The sequence below is a fragment of the Typopeltis vanoorti genome, chromosome 22, assembly GCF_054136105.1.
Source record: "Typopeltis vanoorti isolate ZY-2024b chromosome 22, IOZ_Tvanoo_1.0, whole genome shotgun sequence".
NCBI lineage: Eukaryota > Metazoa > Arthropoda > Arachnida > Uropygi > Thelyphonidae > Typopeltis > Typopeltis vanoorti.
The window spans coordinates 6,678,443-6,700,173 of NC_143570.1; the positions used below are offsets into that span (position 1 = coordinate 6,678,443).

A 21,731-nucleotide genomic window follows, 5' to 3' on the forward strand; every position below is an offset into this window, starting at 1 on the left:
CCTTTCCTTGCAGATCCCCTGCACACATAGAAGCTATACAATATAGCTTTTGTGTACTAAAAACTTGTGTTTTGATCAGTCTCAGTCAGCCTAGCAACTAATAATAAATCCTCTGAGCATTCCTATATTTTGTCTTTGTTGATTACTTCTGGGATATGCAAGATTTTTTCAGTTTGTATTATTTGTTAATCATATGACAGATTCAGTGAGTAGCCTCTGATCTTCAATCATCTAGTTTGGTGAAGTAAGGTGGTTCTTTCCACTTTACTTGGTAAAGCGTTTCTTGAGCATGGTCCATGGATCCAAGTTTGCTATATCTATTAAAAATTCTTTTTAATGTTCTTTTCTTTCATTTTAATCTTCATTATTTTTCACTGGTAGAATATTCTGATTGTTCATAGTACAACTATATGGAATTTTGTAGATGTCAGGATAGGGAGGGGAGGAGGAGAGCATATGGTTAATGTTGGGGAGAATTTATATGTGTATACACACACACACATACACACACATGTATACACTATCTACCAATAATTGTCCAGACACTTTAGCAATTCACAATTGATCCATCCAGCAGGTGAACCCTAATATCAGGTATGTCCACCTTTGATTTTGATCACCTCCTGCATCCTTTGAGGGAGGCTTTCTACCAATGTGCAGCAGACATCAGGTGGAATTTGCAGACTGAGTTCATCAACATCAACCAAAAATAAAGTGCTCAGCTTGAGATTAACACACTTATGATTTTTAATGCGCTTTCCTGGTAGAAAACGAAGACAATTTTCAACAATAAATACTTTATATGGTAAACAATTGTACATGCATGCTAAAGGATATTTCCCCTAATATAAATTTGCTACTTATAACTACATGTGCGATACGGGCAGATGCAAATTTAACGAAGATAAAATTTGATTTTTAAGTTGCGTGTTGAAAAATGTATGAAAAGATAAAGGGTTACTACAGTTTGTAGACTGTCTTATATCGAAACCGCATTGTATAAGTACTGCTTTCAGCAAGGGTTACTACAATTTGTAGTAACTTAGCTGGCTAGACCTGACTGACCATACTTATGGCAGCAGTGTATTTCTTATGCTCTTCTGGACAGATATTTGCAGATCTCCCAGTCTAGACCATAATATGATAAGTTGCAAGAAGAAGGAACTTTGTAAACACTTGGAATAGAGAGGAGGTAGAAGAACGTTAGGACTGCAGATGAAGGTGTCAGCTACACATGAGGTTTGAATGCAGTGCAAAGATTGTACTTTTTTAGAGTTCTGGCTATTTTTTCTGAGCTGCCTCTGATATAAGGAACAATTATAGCATTATTATAGTCAGCATGTTGAGAAAGATGTGAGGAACAATTAATTTGTTGATCTTTTTTGGAATTGTAACTGCTGGACAAGAAGGTCGGGCAAATAAATTTGAGTTCAACTTCAGCCTGGGTAGAACAGAAATTGGAGGCCCTAACAAGAGTTTTAATACAATCATATCATTGAGGGGGAAGGGGGATGTTAGGAAAGATTGTGTATGTATGTATCTACCTATGTGGGTGGGTTTTCTGTAAACTAAGAAAGAAAGGGTGCCATTGGGAAGATGTATGATTAGACTATCTAGAAAAGGCAGGCTATTATTATTTTCTTTTCTTATAATCATAAACTGAATTATGGAGCACCCCCCCCCCCCTAATCTGTAACCTGCTGATACCTGTCCAACAGCCAGTCAGCTATCCAACTCATTAGTCTCTTATTCATTCCAATCCTTTCCAGTTTAGTTACTAACTTGTCATGTGTGAGTCTATCAAATGCCTTTAAAAAATCCAAATATGCTATTGTATATACCAAATATGCATCTGCCTTATCCAGTAATTTATCACATTATTGTAATACATAAGCAGATTGCTAAAACATGACCTCCCCTTAAAAAATCCATGCTGACCATCATAGAGAATGCTGCTATTACCAACCTAATTCTGAATCCTAGTCATCATCGCCCTCTCTAACACCATAACTCCAGACTTATTTCCTCTTTTGTGTGAAGTGGAACAATTTTTCTTACTTACCACTTCTTTGGAACTCACCCTATTACACAACTCCTATTAAACATGTGTGCCAACGGTGCCATTATTTCTCCATTCCTTCAAGACAAGTGGTGATATATTGTCAAATCATACTGCCTTATTAACTTCACGTTTACTTGATTCTTCATATACTTCCTGCTCACTCACCAACAGTTCCTCTTCCATCATACCCTCTAAACTCCAACTTCTCATAATGTCACCTTCATGAGGATGAAATATGCTGATAAATTGTTTAATGAATATATTAGCTATATCTTCTATATCAGTTACCAGTTTATCATTGTCATCAATTAATATTACTATCCCATGGTCATTCTTTCCTCTGCTTGCTACATACTGAAAGAACTCACCAGAATTTTTCTTTGTTTGATTGGCCTAATTTCTGCTCATCTGCCTTTTGCTGTCTTTACTTTCCTGACCTATTCATTGTACTCTTCATGTAACTGATTATTACTGACATTCATTCATTCATTCATTTTGTGTTGTCTCCACAGTGCTTTCTTCTTCCAGGTTTCATGCTTAGTCTCTTCATTCATCCATTTTACTCCTACTTTCCACTTTTGGAATTCACTCATACATTGCTGCTGTTAAATAGCTCTTGGTTACTGCCCAAGCAACATCTGTCTCCTTTCTACTCAACTCCTCTTTCTGTGCTAAAGCTCCCAGCTTCTCCTGAGCTTTTTTATAATTACCTGCATTGTAGTTCCACATATATCCCTTCTTTTCACAAGCTCTCATATAACCTGCTACAACTCAGGTGATCATGATCATTTCATGATCACTCTAACCAGCTGGTGAAAGATTAGACACTCCATTCACAATCACATTTTCCAATGACAAAACCAGAATGACTCAATTCTCATGTGTCTTTCATTACATATTGCCTAAGATAGTTGTCCCTTAAGAACTCAAGAAATTCATTTTCCTTATTTTCTAATGCTGTCTCTTCATTTCAATCAATATTGCCTTAATTAAATTCAGCCATAATTGATCACCCTTCTCCTGATCACCAAGCCAAGTTGCCTATATAATTTTGCCTTCACATTCCCTTTCTTATAGCAACACTCTTAACTAAATATCTGATCCTGTCAATTTCCACATCTCACTTACTGCTTCAAAACCACTGCCACTACCTTCTGCAGATATAATTCCTCTGAGCAATCATCTCTCGTATCCTTTCTGTTCTTACAAAAGACACATCCTTCCATTTATATTCTTGTCAGGATATCATTCTCATCCAACTATATTTCACTTGTTCCAAATAGTTTTGCTCATAATTTAATAAAGGAGATAAAATTATAATTCTATGCAATTTTTATCTCCCTTATTTTTGATACTCCTGGCATTCCTTAATATGCATAACAGTTCATTCCTTGGTCTGTAACTAGTCCTGCCCATGCACCCACTAATCTGAGACTTTTCCATACCTGCTTCTGTCTGCTCACCCTTATCCATTTCCCATATATCTCTCTAGACTCAACTATTTCCTATCCATCCCACATCATCCCATTTATTTGCTGACTGCCCCCATACACTACACACATTCATGACTGCTTCCTAAATTCACTCTTTTTACACTCTGTCTACCTGATTTCCTTAGCCTTTTCTCCTATTTCATTCTCCAACTTGCATTTCTGTTCACATTCTCATCGCATCATCATCTCATACTACTCTAATCTCCATTCACAATCATTTCAGTCTCATCTGGTCCACTTTTCCACTCATTTACATTGCTACTGAATTCTGCTGATACTTTGTTCACATCACTCATTACACTTCCTTCTAGCAATGGTCTCTCTAATTGATTCACACCTAATCATTTAAATGTAATCTATCTCCTTTTTTTACACAATTCGTTTTGTCTCTCAAATGCATTCCACATATCAACAAACTGCACCCCATTCCTCACAACTACTCTGCTAGAATACTTCATGATTTTTATCTCTCTCTCTCTCGCACACACACACATTAGTGAAACATTCATGTCATTTTTTACACTTAAAGTATTAACATTCATTTCATCAATTATGTTTTAGAGTCCAGTCAGTTATGCTATGAGAAGGCATTATGATCAAGCTAAATTTAAGAAATAATTTCGTTTGCTATTAAGTAGATATTAAAGAGTAGATATGAAGTAAAACTGATTTCACAGCAAGCATTTATTGGCCTTTATTTATTTACTTTTTAATGTTGATATGCAAGCAAGAACAAAATCAAAGGCTCAGCTGTTTTCCCTTGTAAATTTATTATTTTATATGCTAGCTTTGTAACATTTTCATTTCCTTTCATTCCCAAAATTTGCAAATACCTTCACATTTTATTTTTTATTATCTGCCTCTAAAATGCAGTTGATAGCAAGTGCTATTACCATTCATTTGGAAAGTGATTTATTCAGTTCCTCTGATATCCAAACAGCAGGAACATTTATAAAGACTTCAGTTTGCAGATTTTTCCTACAATCTTCATGCTGCAGGAAAGTTTTTCCATCTCACAAGATATTGCAAACTGTCCAAAAATTGCACATAATTTGCAAATATGACACATCTGTCTCATTTGGTGTCATTTTAACACCAAATAAGAAGTAATCACCAATTAGTTGCAGGGCAGAATTGAATAACATACTGAAAAGAAAAGCATGTAAGAAAGTTTTAAAAAGAATCAAAGTTCAGCAGCTTTCAGAAGTGAACTGTATATTCAAATACACAAACATTATGCAAGAAAAAAACTCAAAAAGCTTGAAAACAAGAAACAAACCTTGTAGATTCATTGGCAGTTCCTGAATAAAACATTGACTGATTTGGTCAGAGATAAGTTGTCTGCAAAGATTGAAAAAATCAGAGCTCCATGGTGGGCTTAGGAAGTTAGAGGCAGGAAAGGAAAAGAAGAAAGTGTATCAAAAGTTCCTGGCAAGTAAGTCAGAATGTACTCTGATTGAATACAAAGAAAATGTAAAAAAGTGAAACAGAATGTAAGATTACCTAAACCAAAGTCATGGGAAGACTTCAGTACAATCATCGAAAATAAATATAAGGAGGGTGGTAAAATGAATCAAAGATAATAATGTTGACATGAAAACTGAAGATATTATAAATGTCTGGAGTAATTACTTTGAAAGATTGCTAAATTATTATTATTATTATATGATATCCCCCACGGATTCTGATGACTCATTATAGGAGTCCCACATTAACTTTTATATACAGAAAACCTGTCATACCTCTCCCTAAACTCATTCACTGCAGTCCACACACACACACACAAAAATCTCGTCTGCATACTTTTACTAACCATTTTTACACCACTTTCATGAATGACTTCTAGTTTTCTATTTGTCATATATTGAACAAATTTCTCTGCATCGATTTTATAAAACTCCATTAATATCTTATTAGTTTCCATCATGTACCCTCTTTTCCACCTATCAACTAAACTTTATAATCCATAGACTTTTAGTCTATCCTCATAGGGATCCCCAAGAAACTGAGGTGACCAAATCTGTACATAGTCAAGCAGGTTGAATCATAGCCTTATAAAGAGAGATAATGACTTTCCTAGTTGCCATGTTTTTTTAGCATCCAAGTAATCTTTGAGAGCCTGTGTAGCTCAGTGGATGTGGCATTTACACACCACGGCACTTGGCCGTACGAAGGAAGACTTGGTTTCGAGTCTAGTCGGCGACTAGAGGAAATTTTTCTAAGCCTTTTTTCGACCAGTTCCTGAGTTAGTTGATCTCTGGCACGGGCAAGCGGGTTTTTCCTCCTGGAAACTCAGGTTTTTCGTCCCGTAAACTCAAGAAAATTGACCGTAGAACCCACATTATTTCAGACATTAAATACATTGTGTTAGGATCACGAGATGGCGGCACATTTCAGCCGTCTCTCTTCACTGTGTACTGCTTGGATAGGCTTATGTGTTCATCAGACATGTTGTAATAGGTTTTATGGTATGATAAGAACACAGATGGTTAAGAAAATAACTATTAACTTAAAGCTAATATTTCGCTGGTATTATATCCAGCATCTTCAGAGCACACAACACAAAATTTGTTACAAATGTAAGACAACCACAATCCGGTGTAACAATGGGGGCTAGTATAAGTGATTGCAGTGTGCAACACAAGACTAAAGTCCTAATATGGCGCCATCTAGGTAGTTAAAAAAAAAAAAAAAATCAAAGTTTTGAAATAGTAGTCAAAAAAATTCAAATTGAAAAAATATAAATTAAAAAAATATTAATTTGGTCTTAGGATGACTGTCTCCCAAATCTTTGGTAGATTTATACAGCCATACTTGTTAAGGTTTGGAGTATGTTTTAAGGCTTCTGTTGATTCCAGGAACAACCTCCCTGACTTGTAGAAGCTTCTGTGCATTACTTTTGTTTCTTTCCAATTGATCCTGTGTGCAGGCGTATCCAAAGCATGGTCTGCCAGACCCGACTTACCATATCGAAAGTGTCAGATATATTTTTTGTGTTCACTGAGGCAGATGTCCACATTTCTTCCTGTCTCTCCGTAGTAGGCTTGATGGCAAGAACAGGGCACTTCATAGACACGTGGATGTGATAAAGGAGTGCATTTGTCCTTGGGTGAACGAATGAGAGTTGCTAATTTTATATAAGGTTTAAATACTGTGCGTAGTTGGTGTTTGTTAAGCACCCTAGATATCTTTTCAGATGTGCCTTTAATGTATGGGATGTTGATGGTTTTGTTGTAGTCTTCTGTGATAGATAGAGGGGATTTATGGGTAGCATTTAGTATGTTATCTATTTTGTGGGGATTATAACCATTGATTAAGAAGGTTTGATGTAGGTGAAAAAGTTCAGCAGTGAGAGCAATGTCATTGGAACAGATTGCTCTAGCTCTATGGGTTAGTCTTTTTAAGATACCATATTGTTGAGAAGGGTGATGGTGTGATTGTTTGTATAAGTATCTTCCTGTATGTGTGGGTTTTCTATAAACCGAAAATGATAAGGAACCTGGTAAGTCGGGTCTGGCAGACCATGGTTTGGATACCCCTGCACGCAGGATCAATTGGAAAGAAACAAAAGTAATGCACAGAAGCTTCTACAAGTCAGAGAGGTTGTTCCTGGAATCAACAAAAGCCTTAAAACATACTCCAAACCTTAACAAGTATGGCTGTATAAATCTACCATAGATTTAGGAGACAGTCATCCTAAGACCAAATTAATATTTTTTAATTTATATTTTTTCAATTTGAATTTGAGGGTGATGGTGTGATTGTTTGTATAAGTATCTTCCTGTATGTGTGGGTTTTCTATAAACCGAAAATGATAAGGAACCTGGTAAGTCGGGTCTGGCAGACCATGGTTTGGATACCCCTGCACGCAGGATCAATTGGAAAGAAACAAAAGTAATGCACAGAAGCTTCTACAAGTCAGAGAGGTTGTTCCTGGAATCAACAAAAGCCTTAAAACATACTCCAAACCTTAACAAGTATGGCTGTATAAATCTACCATAGATTTAGGAGACAGTCATCCTAAGACCAAATTAATATTTTTTAATTTATATTTTTTCAATTTGAATTTGAGGGTGATGGTGTGATTGTTTGTATAAGTATCTTCCTGTATGTGTGGGTTTTCTATAAACCGAAAATGATAAGGAACCTGGTAAGTCGGGTCTGGCAGACCATGGTTTGGATACCCCTGCACGCAGGATCAATTGGAAAGAAACAAAAGTAATGCACAGAAGCTTCTACAAGTCAGAGAGGTTGTTCCTGGAATCAACAAAAGCCTTAAAACATACTCCAAACCTTAACAAGTATGGCTGTATAAATCTACCATAGATTTAGGAGACAGTCATCCTAAGACCAAATTAATATTTTTTAATTTATATTTTTTCAATTTGAATTTTTTTGACTACTATTTCAAAACTTTGATATTTTTTTTTTTTTTTTTTTTTAACTACCTAGATGGCGCCATATTAGGACTTTAGTCTTGTGTTGCACGCTGCAATCACTTATACTAGCCCCCACTGTTACACCGGATTGTGGTTGTCTTACATTTGTAACAAACTTTGTGTTGTGTGCTCTGAAGATGCTGGATATAATACCAGTGAAATATTAGCTTTAAGTTAATAAATAGTTATTTTCTTAACCATCTGTGTTCTTATCATACCGTGAAACCTATTACAACATGTGTACCGCTTAATTAGTGATAGCCTTGGGCCATATCTCTGATTGGTACCAGTGGAGATTGAACTGCCCTCTCAGTCTCCAAAAGTTAGATAGGACTAAATGGCCTCGCCTACTCCCGTATACAGGAATAAAAAGGCATTAGCTGATTTTTTTTTTTTTTTTTTTTTAGAAGTAATCCTTTGAGATATTTTACAATCTTTTGCAATATGCCCTCTGAACTTCAACTCTCTGTCCACCATTATCTCCAGGTCCCTCGCCTCATCAGTTTCCCGCAATTCAATACCACCAGTATAATGCACCATATGCAACCTTTCCATATGCATCCTTACATTTTGCAACATTAAATTGACAATCGTGATCCTTTGCCCATAATGCCAATTTATTTAAATCATCCTGCAGGATATCTATATCAAGTATTGCCGTTTCCAATTTTGCATCATCAGCAAACAACTGAATATCCCCTTCCCTTAAATTTTTTCCCTATATCATTGATATATAAATTAGAGGTCATAGAACAGAACTCTGAAGTATTTTTTTAATCACCCTCACCCTCATTCTCCTGGATTCCACTCCACTGGATACTACTCTCTGGTGTCTGCCTGTCATATATCTCCCTATCCGTGCTACTATCGTTATATCCATTCCCATTTGCTCCAACTTGTGTTATAGTTTTCAATGTGGTATTCTTTCAAATGCCTTTGCAAAGTCCAGCAGTACCATAGTGCAGCTATTTCTTTTATCAAGTTCCACTGTCACTTTATTATAAAATGTGAGTAAATTACTAAGACAGAATCTACCTTTTATGAAGCCATGCTGCTTATTATAATCATATCCCTATCCACCTCAATGTTGAATTTTGTCTTTAACCAACTTTTCCAATACTTTTACAACCACTCCTGATATATTAATTTGTCTATAGTTTGCTACTTTTGTCCTGGAGCCACCTTTATGCGATGGAACTATCTTACTCTTTCCATTCCCTTGGAACCTTGCCAGAGCTGAGGCTTAGATTGAACAACTTCATTCAGAGGCAATGCCAATTCTCTTGCACTTTCACATAGTACATGCCATCTAGTCACACTGTTGTATTCACATTGATGTTTTTCAATATGCTGAGTGCCTCCTGTTCATCTACCTCAATTTTGACATGCATCTCTGTCATATAAGCAACTGCAGAATCTCCACCTGGATGATACATATTTGCAGAATGATCATTCAACAACTACTACTTCTTTTTCCTCTGTCACCTTCCTGCCATCAGCATTGATTAAAATCATTCTTCCATAGTCATTTCCTTGCTACATAACAAAAAAACTTTTGGATTTACTTTCTCCTGCTTAGCCAATTCCACTCTGCTCTATACTACTCTTTGGTATCTGTCTGTCAGTCACCCCATCCATGCTGCTAGCTTCATATTCATTTCCATTTGCTCCAACTTTTGTAACATTTTTCCATGTGGTATTTTGTGAAATGTCTTCACAAAGTCCAGCAGTGATAGCATTGGTGCTAGAAAACACCTAAGAGAAATGTAGTCAAGATATACCATATCAAAACTTGAGGTTAAAAAAGCCATCAAATCTGAAATGTGGAAAAACAGCTGGAGCAAATGATATTTGACCAGAAATGATCAAATATAAAAATATAAAAGTTTTATAGTGGCTATAGTGCATAAATCAGAAGGCCTGGAACATTGAAATCCAGATGATTAGAATAGTGCTCTCATGGTACTTGCCTATAAAAAGGAAAATTGAATATGAGAATTGCAGTGGAATTTCTCTGCTGAGTGTTCCTGGTAAGATTTATACAAGCATATATGAGAAAAGCCTAGTAACCATTGTGGAAGGAAAACTTGGAGAAAAAACAGGTTTCAGATTTTCACTTTGAGACAAATAGTTGAGAAAAACACGAGAATATAAAAAGATCTGTAAAAATTCTTATATTCCCATATAGATCTGGAGCATATGACAAGGTGCCAAGAGAAAACCTGTTCAAAACGCTACAGTTATATGGTCTAAATATAACTGCTGGCCTAGTTAGCCGAGTGGTTAGCATATCCATTCTCCAGCGGGTTCAAATCCCGTTGTAGTCATGGATGTTTGTGATTGTCTGTGGAAATACTAGTGATGGGTGGGTGGTAAATGGCGTTGGTGTAGTTGCAGTTGGTGGATTGGGTGGTAGACACAGAGTTGTAGAGTAGGTACCCCTCCCTTAAAGAGTCTTTGGACTCCCTGTATGGTGTCACGTAGTAATAGTAATAATAATAAATGGAATATTGATCAATACATAGTCTATATTTGAGTTGTACATCAGCAGTTAGAATTAAAGGATGTATACAGGAAGATGGTTTGATGTTAAATCGGCTGTGAAACAAGGGTGCACATTATATATATATATATATGGATCACATAATGAAGGAAAATGGTATTAAACTTTATCAAAATTGGAGATATTAATCTCAGCTCTTTATTTTATGCTGATGATGTTATAGTTCTAAATAAATCCTGTATAAGTTTGCAGGGGTCCTTGACTAAATCGAATAACTGCTGTAATAAATTTGCTATGAAAGCAATAAAAAGATAGAGGGAATGAAAATAGGCAGAAGCACTGAAAGCATCAACTGAGCCTGAATGGAGAACCTATAGAACAAGTAAAACATTTCTGCTATTTAGGTATAATTTTTAGTGAAAATGCAAATTAAATACAGAAATAGAAGTGGCAAAGCTGGTATGACAGAAAGTCAATGGAATAAACTTATATGGAATAAGAGAGAAATTAGTTAAAACTAAATTAGCTTGTACAAGACCGTTTTCAAACCAATTTTAATTTGTGTCTGAGAGCTGGGTTAGAAATAAAACACTTGATCAAAGACTTGAGACTGCAGATATGAAAGTTCAGAGAAAGATTAAAGGAGTGAACAGATGGCCTAATCATATTAAAAATAAGGATATTAGGCAGGTACTTGACACAGTTAACTTTCAGGAATGTGTGAGCACAATTAATCTCTGGTGGTGTGGTCACTTAAACAGAATGGGAGAGGAAAGGTTAGCAAAACAAATGTTTTTTTACCCAGAATGGCAGGAAAAAAGATAACAGATTAATTTGAAAGAAAATTGTAGATTGGAAGTTAGTAATGAAATAAACAAACTTATGTAATACTTCCATAATATTCCCCCCCCCTCCCTGAGATAATATCACGAATTTGATGATAAGGATTTTAACAATGAATTTTATTACTCCATCACATATTAGGGTCACAATTATATATGATATCGAATATAAGTGTTAAACATTTTAAAATGTTTAAATATGCAATAGTTTGATCTTTTGTATATCATTTAGTACCTGACTAAAAATGGGTTTAAACAAGCATGTATATTGTGTAGGTTTTGAAGTTTATTTCCTGTAAGTTATACCATTAATTAATGCTGTTCTCACAATGTTTCAGTATTAAACTTAAACTAATTATTTAACTTTTTTGTCTTTTTTTTTTTTTTTCTAGAAATTATATGAACAAGCACTATGTGTTTCAGAAATTCTTCATGGATTCATTCAGAAGTACTTAATCATCAAAAATGTTGATAAGGATAATGTGTTGACCATTGCATCTAACATGTATGTGACATTCTGGAATTTAGCTATTGAAGTAGAAAAGCATACAGTTGGAAGTAATAATCACAGGCTTGCTCTGCAGTTTCGTTGTGTGGCCCTCCGTTATTTAGCACTGAAACCAACTGAAATAACTAATGTGACTGAAAAATTCCACGTGGCACTTGGGAAATATGTTACTGATGTAGCTGATAGTGAGTCTTCAGAAGAGGCAGTGACATTTTTAAATGCTATATGGAAAGTTATTGATTTCACCTATTCTAGAGAGAGTGGAGATGATTTCAATGATTTAAAACTTATAACTGTGTTATTCAGTATTTTAAAGTCTTGGACAAAATGTGTTTTTCATCATCACCCTCATCAAAAACTTTTTTCTCATATTCTTTCTTCTCTGAAGTCTATTGCCTCTTTAATTCCAAGGCTGCCAGCATCATATGTTGCAGCAATTGAAAATTCTGTCAATGCAGTAACACTTTTTCTGGAATATTTCTTATTAACTAAAAAGTTAACATCAATAGATGAAGAAAATATATCAAAATTTTGTGCAGAACTTCTTCAAGCTATTACAGTCTTTAAATCTGACTCCCCTGTATATGCTCTCCTTTTTGAATTTGGATCATTTAGTGCTCAAATTTTTCTGAAAGTAAGTAAAATTGAGGAAGACACTGTGGATAATGGTAAACTTAAAGACATTCTTTTTATATTTGATCCATTTATCAAGTTCCTCATTTCACTCATATCAAAATGGACTTTTGAAAACAACAGTAATGACTATGGTATAGTGATATCTTTCCTTAGTTTATTGATGCATAAAATAGGAAAAGTCCTACAGGAAATAAATGGCAAGTATTTTTTTTTCTTGTGTGTATATATATATATATATAGAGTGATTTATTTTTTATATTTGAGTGATTTATTAAAGATTTATTAAGTGCTGAGGGGGGGACATCAGGCTGAAGGTTTAATGAGATATTTATAGCACTAGGAAAGGATTAAAAATTTATTTTAATGCTTCCAATATTTCATCTCGGTCACTGAGACATCGTCAAGGATTATACATAACTCTTGTAATACACACACAAAGACAACACAATACTAAATGAAACACATGAGTGACTTTAAAGTCCTATTTTGAATGCAGCTGCAGATTCTACAAATTCTTTCCTAAAAGTCTTTCCTTTTTAATACACCACCATATTAAATTAAAAAAAAGGAAAGACTGTTTTTAGAATATGCAGCAGCACTCATAAATCAACACCGAATTTAAATAAATACGGATGCATAAAACTTCCCAAAATTTGTGAAACAATAATTGTCAGAACTCCTACTTTACATCCTAGGCCACCTACAAATTCCCATAGAGGGTGCACCACCTAGATAAGACTTTAAAGTCGCCCACTTGTTTCATTTAGTATTGTGTTATAAGAGTTATTTGTAATCCCTGAAGATCCCAGTGACCGAGACGAAATATTGGAAACATTAAAATTAGTTTTTAATCCTTTCCTAGTGCAAAGTAAATATTCTATTAAGCCTTCAACATGATACGATATGTCCTATGTTTATGTGTGTTTAATGTACACAGATTTGAACTTATGCAACTGATATTTATATGTGCATTACACATTATTTGTGCACCCAATTTGAAGTTACACACTTAGAAATATTCAAGCAAAATCTGATAAAAGATCTAGTGAAAAGTGACATTGGGGTTAAAAAAATTTCCCATAAAAGCCAAATAAAAATACCAAAAATGTCAAGAAATTTCAATAAAAATAAGTGCAGAAATCTCTGAAAGACAAAATTCCATAGAAAAACAAACAAAAAGACTTTGAAATTGACTTTATTAGCATGTGGGGTCTTAATGCAAACATCAATGACTTACACTACAGACCTAATATTTCAAACCTAATATGTTATTCTTCACTGAACCTAAAATGGCATCATCATCATCAAATTCCTGCCATGTACCCTTAAGGGATGTAGAGGATATGATAGTACTACATGAAAAAATTACATCATTACTAACTTCCTATCTACAATTTTCCTCCAAATCAGTCTGTTACTTGTCAAGACTCCAACATTATCAGATCTTATATTTCTATCGTCTAAGGCACTTTGTACCATATCAATACACCTATATCTTGGTCTACCTCTGGGTTGTTTTGTTGCCAACCTGGCAGAGAACACTTGTTTTGCTAATCTTTCTTCTCCCATTCTGTTTAAGTGACCATACCACCTGAGATTAGCTCTGCTAACGCATTCCTGGATGCTGACAATGTCAAGTTCTTTCCTAATATCCTCGTTTTTAAAATGATATTGCCATTGATGACATCTGTTCACGCCTATAATTATTCTCAGGACTCTCATATCTGCGGTCTCTAGTCTTTGTTCAAGTGTTTTACTTCTGACCCAGCTCTCAGATCCATAAGTTAAAACTGGTTTGAACACTGTCTTGTATAAAGCTAATTTAGTGTTCTGACTAATTTCTCTCTTATTCCATATGAATTTATTCAATTGACTTCCTACCACACCAGCTTTGCTGATTCTGTTGTCTAATTCTATATTTAATTTACCATCTTCAGTAAAAATCGTGCCTAAGTAGCTGAAATGTTTTATTTGTTCCACAGGATCTCCATTCACAACACAGTTGACATTTTCAATGATTCTGCCTATTTTCGTCGTTTTTGTCTTTTTATTGCTGACCTTCATACCATATCTACTACAACAGCTATTCAATTTAGTCAGAGAATCTTGCAGATGTGTAGCGGATTTATTTAGAAGTATAACATAATCTGCATAAAGCAAAGAGCTGACATTAACATCTCCAATTTTGATATCATGTTTAATACCACTTTCCTTCATAATGTGATCCATATAGATAATGAATAACAGAGGGGATAATGTACATCCTTGTCTCACACCAGATTTAACATTAAACCATCTTCGTGTACTTCCTTCAATTCTAACTGCTGACTTACAACTCAAATAGAGACTAAGTACTGCTTGATATAATGCCCCATTGACACCATATAACTGTAGCATATTGAATAGCTTCTCTCTTAGCACCCTGTCATATGGCTTTTCCAAATCCATAAAAACTTAAATACAGATCTTTGTTATATTCCCATGCTTTCTCGACTATTTGTCGTAACGTGAAGATCTGATCATGACCACCTCTATTTGGCCTGAATCCAGCTTGTTCTTCACCAAGCTTTTCTTCCACAATTCTTCTCAACTGTTTCTCACGTATACTTGCATAGATCTTGCCAGGAACACTAAGTAGGGAAATACCTCTGTAATTCTCACATTCAGTTTTATTTCCCTTTTTATAAATGGTACTATGAGAGCTCTACTCCAATCATTGGGAATTCGTCCCTCTGTCCAGGCTTTCTGAACTATGCAGTGCAACCACTGTAAGATCTTATACCACCATACTTCAGCATTTCTGGTCGAAATGCTGAAGTATGCTGAAGTCATCTACTCTTTCAAGCTTTTGATGGCTTTTTCTAGTTCAAGTATGGATATGTATTCCTGACTGCATGCCTGGTCAGTGTTTTTAGCCACTGTGCTGTCATCACTGCTTGTTTCATTTAGCAGTTTTTCAAAGTAATTACTCCATACTTCAAGGATATCTTTTTTTCCCGTTTTCATGGTGCCTTTATCATCTCTAACTCCTTTTACAGCACTCTTTCCTCCATTCCTAAGCTTCTTCAACAACCTCCAGAATATTTTGCCACCTTCTTGATTTTTATTTTCTATATTCTTGCCAAAGTCCTCCCATGACTTTTGTTTAGCTAGTTTTACAGTGTTTAGCATTCTTGCATTTGTCTCTGTATTTTCTAAGAGCACAAGTTGACTTATTTGCCAGGAACTTTTAATATGCTTTCTTCTTTTCCTTCACTGCCTCTTTAACTTCCTGTGTCCACCATGGAGTTCTAATTTTCTATCCTTGCAGACAACTTCACCACATGCCTCTCTATCTGAATCAATCAGGTCTTTCTTCAAGGCTTGCCACTGAATCTCCAAGGGTTGATTCCTGTTCTCAAACTCTTTCATTTTTCTTTAATAATCTTTGTGTATTTTAGTCTACAGTTCACATCTGAGAGCTGCTCAACTTTTATTCACTTTAAAACTTTCTTACATGTTATTCTTTTCAATATGAAATTCAATTTTATCCTGCTCAAGACTAAATAGTGATCACTTCCAATTTCAAATCCTCTGTACACTCTGGTGTCCTGCACCAAAGAGAAAACATCACTATCAACAATAACATAGTCAATGAGACTTTTCTTATTCCTTGCCTCTTCTATCCATGTGAATTTGTACACATTTTTATGTTGGAACATGGTGTTAGTAATAACCAGTCCATGTCCTGAGCAGAAATTCAACAGGTATTTGTCATTATTATTAGCTTTGCTCTTTTCTCCAAATTTTCCCAAAATATGTCTGACAATCATTTCCTACTCTGCTATTTAGATTCCCAACGAGGACCAGCTTTTCCTTTTTCATTGTGTCAGTTGCTCTTCTCTAAAGCCTCAAAAAATTCCTCCACTTCTACCTTAGCAGGACCATAGGCACAAATAAGGCTCATTGTCCAGTTCCCCATTCTCATATTTGTCCACATCACTCTACTTGAGACTACCTGCCATTCAAGAAGATTAGCCTCATATTTTGTGTTGAATACTATGGCTACTCACTCTTTTCCTTGATTGTCATTGCCTGAATATAGCATTTTGTATTTATTGCTCAGAAAGATCTCACCAGTTTTGTCTTTTTTGTTTCAGTCACCCATATTATGTCGATCTGATACTTATCTAATTCCTCAGCTCGCTCCATTTCTTTGCCATTCAGGCTTCTTATGTTGATAGTACCAATCTTTAACTCTGGTGATGTTGAGTTGGAGTGTGTTTTCAGATTTGTTCCAGTAGCTGACTTTTTGCTGTTCGCGCTGGTTCCCTGGTGAAAATAACGGGGGCATTGTTTAACCAGGTGTCGCCCCAGCAAGTGAAATTTTGTCATGTTGTACCATCATTTTTTATTTTGGTTTAACCAATAAGAATACAATTTGGTCAGCTAAATCCCAAATTGCCAGCCCATCCTTGTTCGTTCAGTATCCAAGTAGATACCCAACAGGGTGCACCACTAGAAGGCGAAGATTGGATATTAGGTCAGAAGCCTTGATCAGTTCTCCTCATTCCTTTAAAGGCTATGTGGAGGTCCCCTCTCAGTTGTACAGCTTTGACCCTTAAGACCCCTCAATGACTTCCTCATTGACTACAATTCACCTCAACTTTCCTAGTTTTGTCATGCACAATGCCTTTCACAAGAAAGGTAGAAATCAGGTCTGACATTCCATGCTTAGGTTATCCAACATTTATATGATCTGTTTTGGCTAAAGATTTCCTTGCCTCACTTAGTTACTACTTTGCTCTCCTAATTCAGATGACATGCTCTCCTCTGATTATGTCTGGAAGTTGATCATGTATAATCTAATACAAATGGTTAGATAATCTGTAGAGTCTTCTGGTTGATCTTATAGCATTGTGTTTTTTCTTCCTTTTCCTTACCATATCTTCAATCCTTATTGGGATTGGTATGTTAATGACCTTTGTAAACTATTAATCCCATCTACGCCCTGACGTGTTTGATGGCAAGAACCATATATTTATCTCTGTATCTGAGTGTAATCAGGGATCCAAATTGCTTGTTTTACAGGATGAAAAATCCAGGTTTCGAGGAGTGTAAACTATCACTTCCATATGAGGTTGACTTACATGCAATTGCAAATTGCTAAAGGTTCCTTGCATCCTGTAGATTTGAACTCCAGCCAGAAGGACCAGCATCACAACCTTTCCATGACTGAGCTACAGATGCACCTGTCATACTAAGTTATTTATGGTATTAATTAGAAATAATTACTTGAAACAGAATGTGACAGAGGGTACTCTGGGTGCGAGAGTGTTGGATTTTGTAGGATCAGAAGACCTGACAATAACATGACTAAGGTTGCCTCCAGAAATTCCACTTAAGAATATGTGTAGAACTACAAGCCAGGTGATAATGATACACTTAAGAGGCAGTTTGAAGCAGTACCATGGCACAATGATCTTCAAGGGAAGGATGGTCACAGTGCATGGGGGGATAGTCAAAGGGTATTTAACCTTCCAAATGGCCAGGACGTCTATAGACGTCCAACTAAATCTGGATATGATTCAGCCCACCTGTTTAAAGAACCAGGATAAGTGCAATTTGACCATCCTGTCCATTAGAAGGTGTGATAAACCCTCACGCTGAACTTAACGGTTAATCGGATTATCTCACGTTTGTAGCTACCTCTCAGTTGCCTATAACAAGAAACGCACATCCTTGTTCTATGCTGGTCAACTGGATTTTAGTTATATAGGATAGACTAAAAATAGAGAAATGATTTATATTTTTGTTTTCTCTTTTTATTGTACAATGCAATTTTAATTTCTGGACAAAATAAAGGTTTTGCATAATTTCTTCACTTAAATATTGCCTTACCTTGGAGAACCAATTTCATTTTTAATTTTTTTGCACTAATTTTTTTCTAATCGCTTTCTAGACAAAACATTATTCTTTGTTCTCGAAGAAATTAATTCACGATAATTATTTGAAATATTCTTTTAAAAAAAGAAAAGAAAACCGGCTGCTGACATTCCAGATTATATTATTTTTATTTTTGTACAAAACCATCGAAATCGAATAATACTTCACAGATTTCCTTTAGGACACATTGGAGCAACTTTGCTTTATAGAGAATAACGTGAAATTCTTTAATCATATTGCTAATTTTTTTCTTTATATTATATAGTAATTACTGTTCTTTGTACTTTCACTTTCTTGGTTTCCCTGTATAATTGGTCATTACAAAATGAAATTAACAGTTATAGATATTTACTGCATAATTCAGATATTTTATTCTCCAATTTTTAAAGTAAGTGATACATTTGCTTATTTTTATCATTCAAAATATGTATATCAAATGCATCAAATGTGAAATTTCATTTCCTTTCACAATACAAATGAACTTTATTTCGACTTTAGCATCACCCACCCCCCTCCTGTTGCAACATTACCAGACACGCGAAAGCTGTTATGAAACATAGGTACAGTTTTTATTTCATTCGTGATTTTTCCATAATAATTGTTCCACATAACGTTTAATTTTTTCGACACAGAAACTAAGTTTTGATTATTATAAATTTGCAAATTATAAATAAGAAAATATACATATTATTTCCCTATTATTATAAATCAGGAAGTTATGTGATGTTGGCTAATAGGGGAAATTAATATTTAAAAACACTGTAATCCTACAAATGCAATATCAGAATATGCTTCGAATGTATGCTAATCAATCAGAAAGATGGAAAAACAGAACAAGGAATTTCTGCCTGTAAAATATTTAGTTATTGCACGAAGTACTTGAGTGTGCTGCCTTCTGGGCATGTTCTTTTGATCTGGTTCCCAGTGGTGTGTGGTGGTGGTGTTGTTAATCTCTGTTAATCTACAACTTGTTACTGGGCAGAAAGGAATATTAGAAAGTATAATCAATATACAATTCATTTGTGAGATGGCAAGCAAGAGCAGCAATAGCAGTAATTTTTTTCAAGATAATCATCAAATAATTTAGAATTTTTCGATAATAAAAGTGAAACTGATCACTATAAATAAAGAAATCATTTTTGGCATAAATACTTCATCAGCCTGTAAAAGAAATGTCAGTTTTACTGTGTTAGGATATCTGAACAACAGAAAACGAAACAAGACATTCTTGCTTGAGGCAATTTAGTGCGACTTCTAGGAAACTTTCTGTCTTGTGTTTCTCAGAAGAGTAATCTAAGACTTTTAGCTTTTCCTCTAGGTAAGAGGATTATTGTCCAGCATTTCTAAGATGTATTTCAGAAATAGCAATCAGCAGAAATGGAAGTAGTAATATTTAGATTTTGTTTTTTAAAAAAAGAAACAGAAATAACACAATTGAAATTTCTTTGTGTGGGTTTTACATGTTGAAAATACAGCATAGTATTTCTAAATCTTAGAATAATTTCAGCAGACCACTGATTTCAGATTCAAAGAAAGAGTACAGAATTAGAAGCTTCGATATACAACAATATTATTGCTTTATTTCTTTTGTCAAAATGGTAAACTGAAATAAGAGATTTTGAATACTGTCTGAAAGCTTTCAAAGCTATAGAAATTTAAAGTAGTTATGCAACTCAGTTCCAGGAGTGGGAGGGGCGGTTGCAGTAAAAAATCCTAAAAATGAGCATACATTGTTAATCATTCCATACAGGATATCCTTCCTATTATATTTTCAACATATCTTCAGTGGTTAAGCACTGGATATTATAGTAATGTGCATCCTACAAAAAAAAAAAAAAAAAAAACCTCTGTTGCAATTTTCAGCAAAAGAAGAAGGCCAAGAGTCTGATAAAATACCATTAGGTATAAATTTTTGATACTAAAAAAGATACAATATCGGAAACCGAGTAATGCAGTTTATAATCATTTGTTGTTCATAAAAAAAAAAAAAATCGTTCCTGAAATTGAAATGTAACAATCCATATAAAGGTATTTTGCAAAGAAAGAAAGCAAAATGTCATATTTATTTCACTAAATGTTATTTAAAAATATAAATATTTGACAAATATTTTAAATGTAAACAGACATTTGAAAATTTGCAAAAAAGAATCTATACTGTCAGTAAAGTGGAGGAAATTAACTATACTCAAGTATATTCATTGCAAAGGTCATTTCAGGATTGATTATTTATTTTGGCAGTGTGAAACTTCTATTTTTGGAAAGAGACACAATAAATAAATTGTTTAGCAAAAAAAAAAAAAAAAAAAAAAAAACGATCAAATATCCTAGTACAGTGAAGAAAATTCAAAGTAACAGAGTACATGTAAAGACAAGTGACACAAAAGTCGCTCGACCACAGTTAATCCGCTAATGGCTCTCAAATTGCCGTTAAGGGATTAACAGTGGAGGAGGGTAAATACTTGATAAAAGATAGAATGCCAATGAAGTTTTGATCCGTGAAAAAGTCTGGGGTAGTCTTGCTATTTCATCTACCTTGGCCGGTAGGAGGGTTAAAGGAAGCAGTATCACACTGCATACCCACTGTCAGGAGGGTAAATTGGATGGAAGTTAGATGGATGTGCAGTATCATTAAGTATGAGCTGCAAAAAAAGGAAATGTTGTAGAGGTTATATAAGGAGAAAGATGATCAGCTGACTCATGAATAGTATGAAGATCAGGCAAGAAAGGTGATCAGCATGGTAAGGAAGCAAAATCTAATTATGAGATGACATTAGCCAAGCAGGCAAAAGGAAATCTCAGAGTTTTTTCATTATGCAACAATTAGGAAGAAGAATGAGTATGGATAGATAACTTTAATGAGTGTAGATGATAAAGAGGTGACAGAGGCAGACAAAGTTGTCGAGCTACTGAGTGACCACTTTGCAGAGTGACAGGAACTGATGTGAGAACAGAGGTTGAAGAATTGGTAGGATATTGCAGAATCTGAATGCAAATACAGCAATGTGATTGAATGGAATATTGGCTCACATTTTAAGAGAAAATGCAGGGGAAATGGCAATGGCTTGGACCAGTGTTTAAGTTAAGTCTCAGTTCTCTTAGAGAGAGTGGAAGGAGAACAAAATAATTGCTTTGCATGGAGGATTAGTCTGTGGTAGCAAATTATAGACCAATCAGTATCTCAGAAGTGGTATAAAAGTACTGGAAAAGTTAGTTAAAAAGAGAATTCAGGAATGGGGGGATAAGAATATGATACTCTATGAAGGCCAGCATGACTTTATCAAGGGTTAATCATGCTTTAGTAATCTAACTTTTTATAATAGAGT

The 21,731-nt window shown here is 34.8% G+C and overlaps 1 protein-coding gene across 1 annotated transcript in view; it reads left to right on the plus strand.

Moving 5' to 3' along the window:
• Sse (extra spindle pole bodies like 1, separase) overlaps positions 1-21,731 on the plus strand; it is a 505,458-nt gene that overhangs the window by 54,944 nt on the left and 428,783 nt on the right. The window contains exon 3 of the mRNA XM_090412041.1: positions 11,732-12,680. Within this exon, the coding sequence (XP_090268167.1) occupies positions 11,732-12,680 (949 nt within the window). The remainder of the gene's footprint in view (positions 1-11,731; positions 12,681-21,731) is intronic.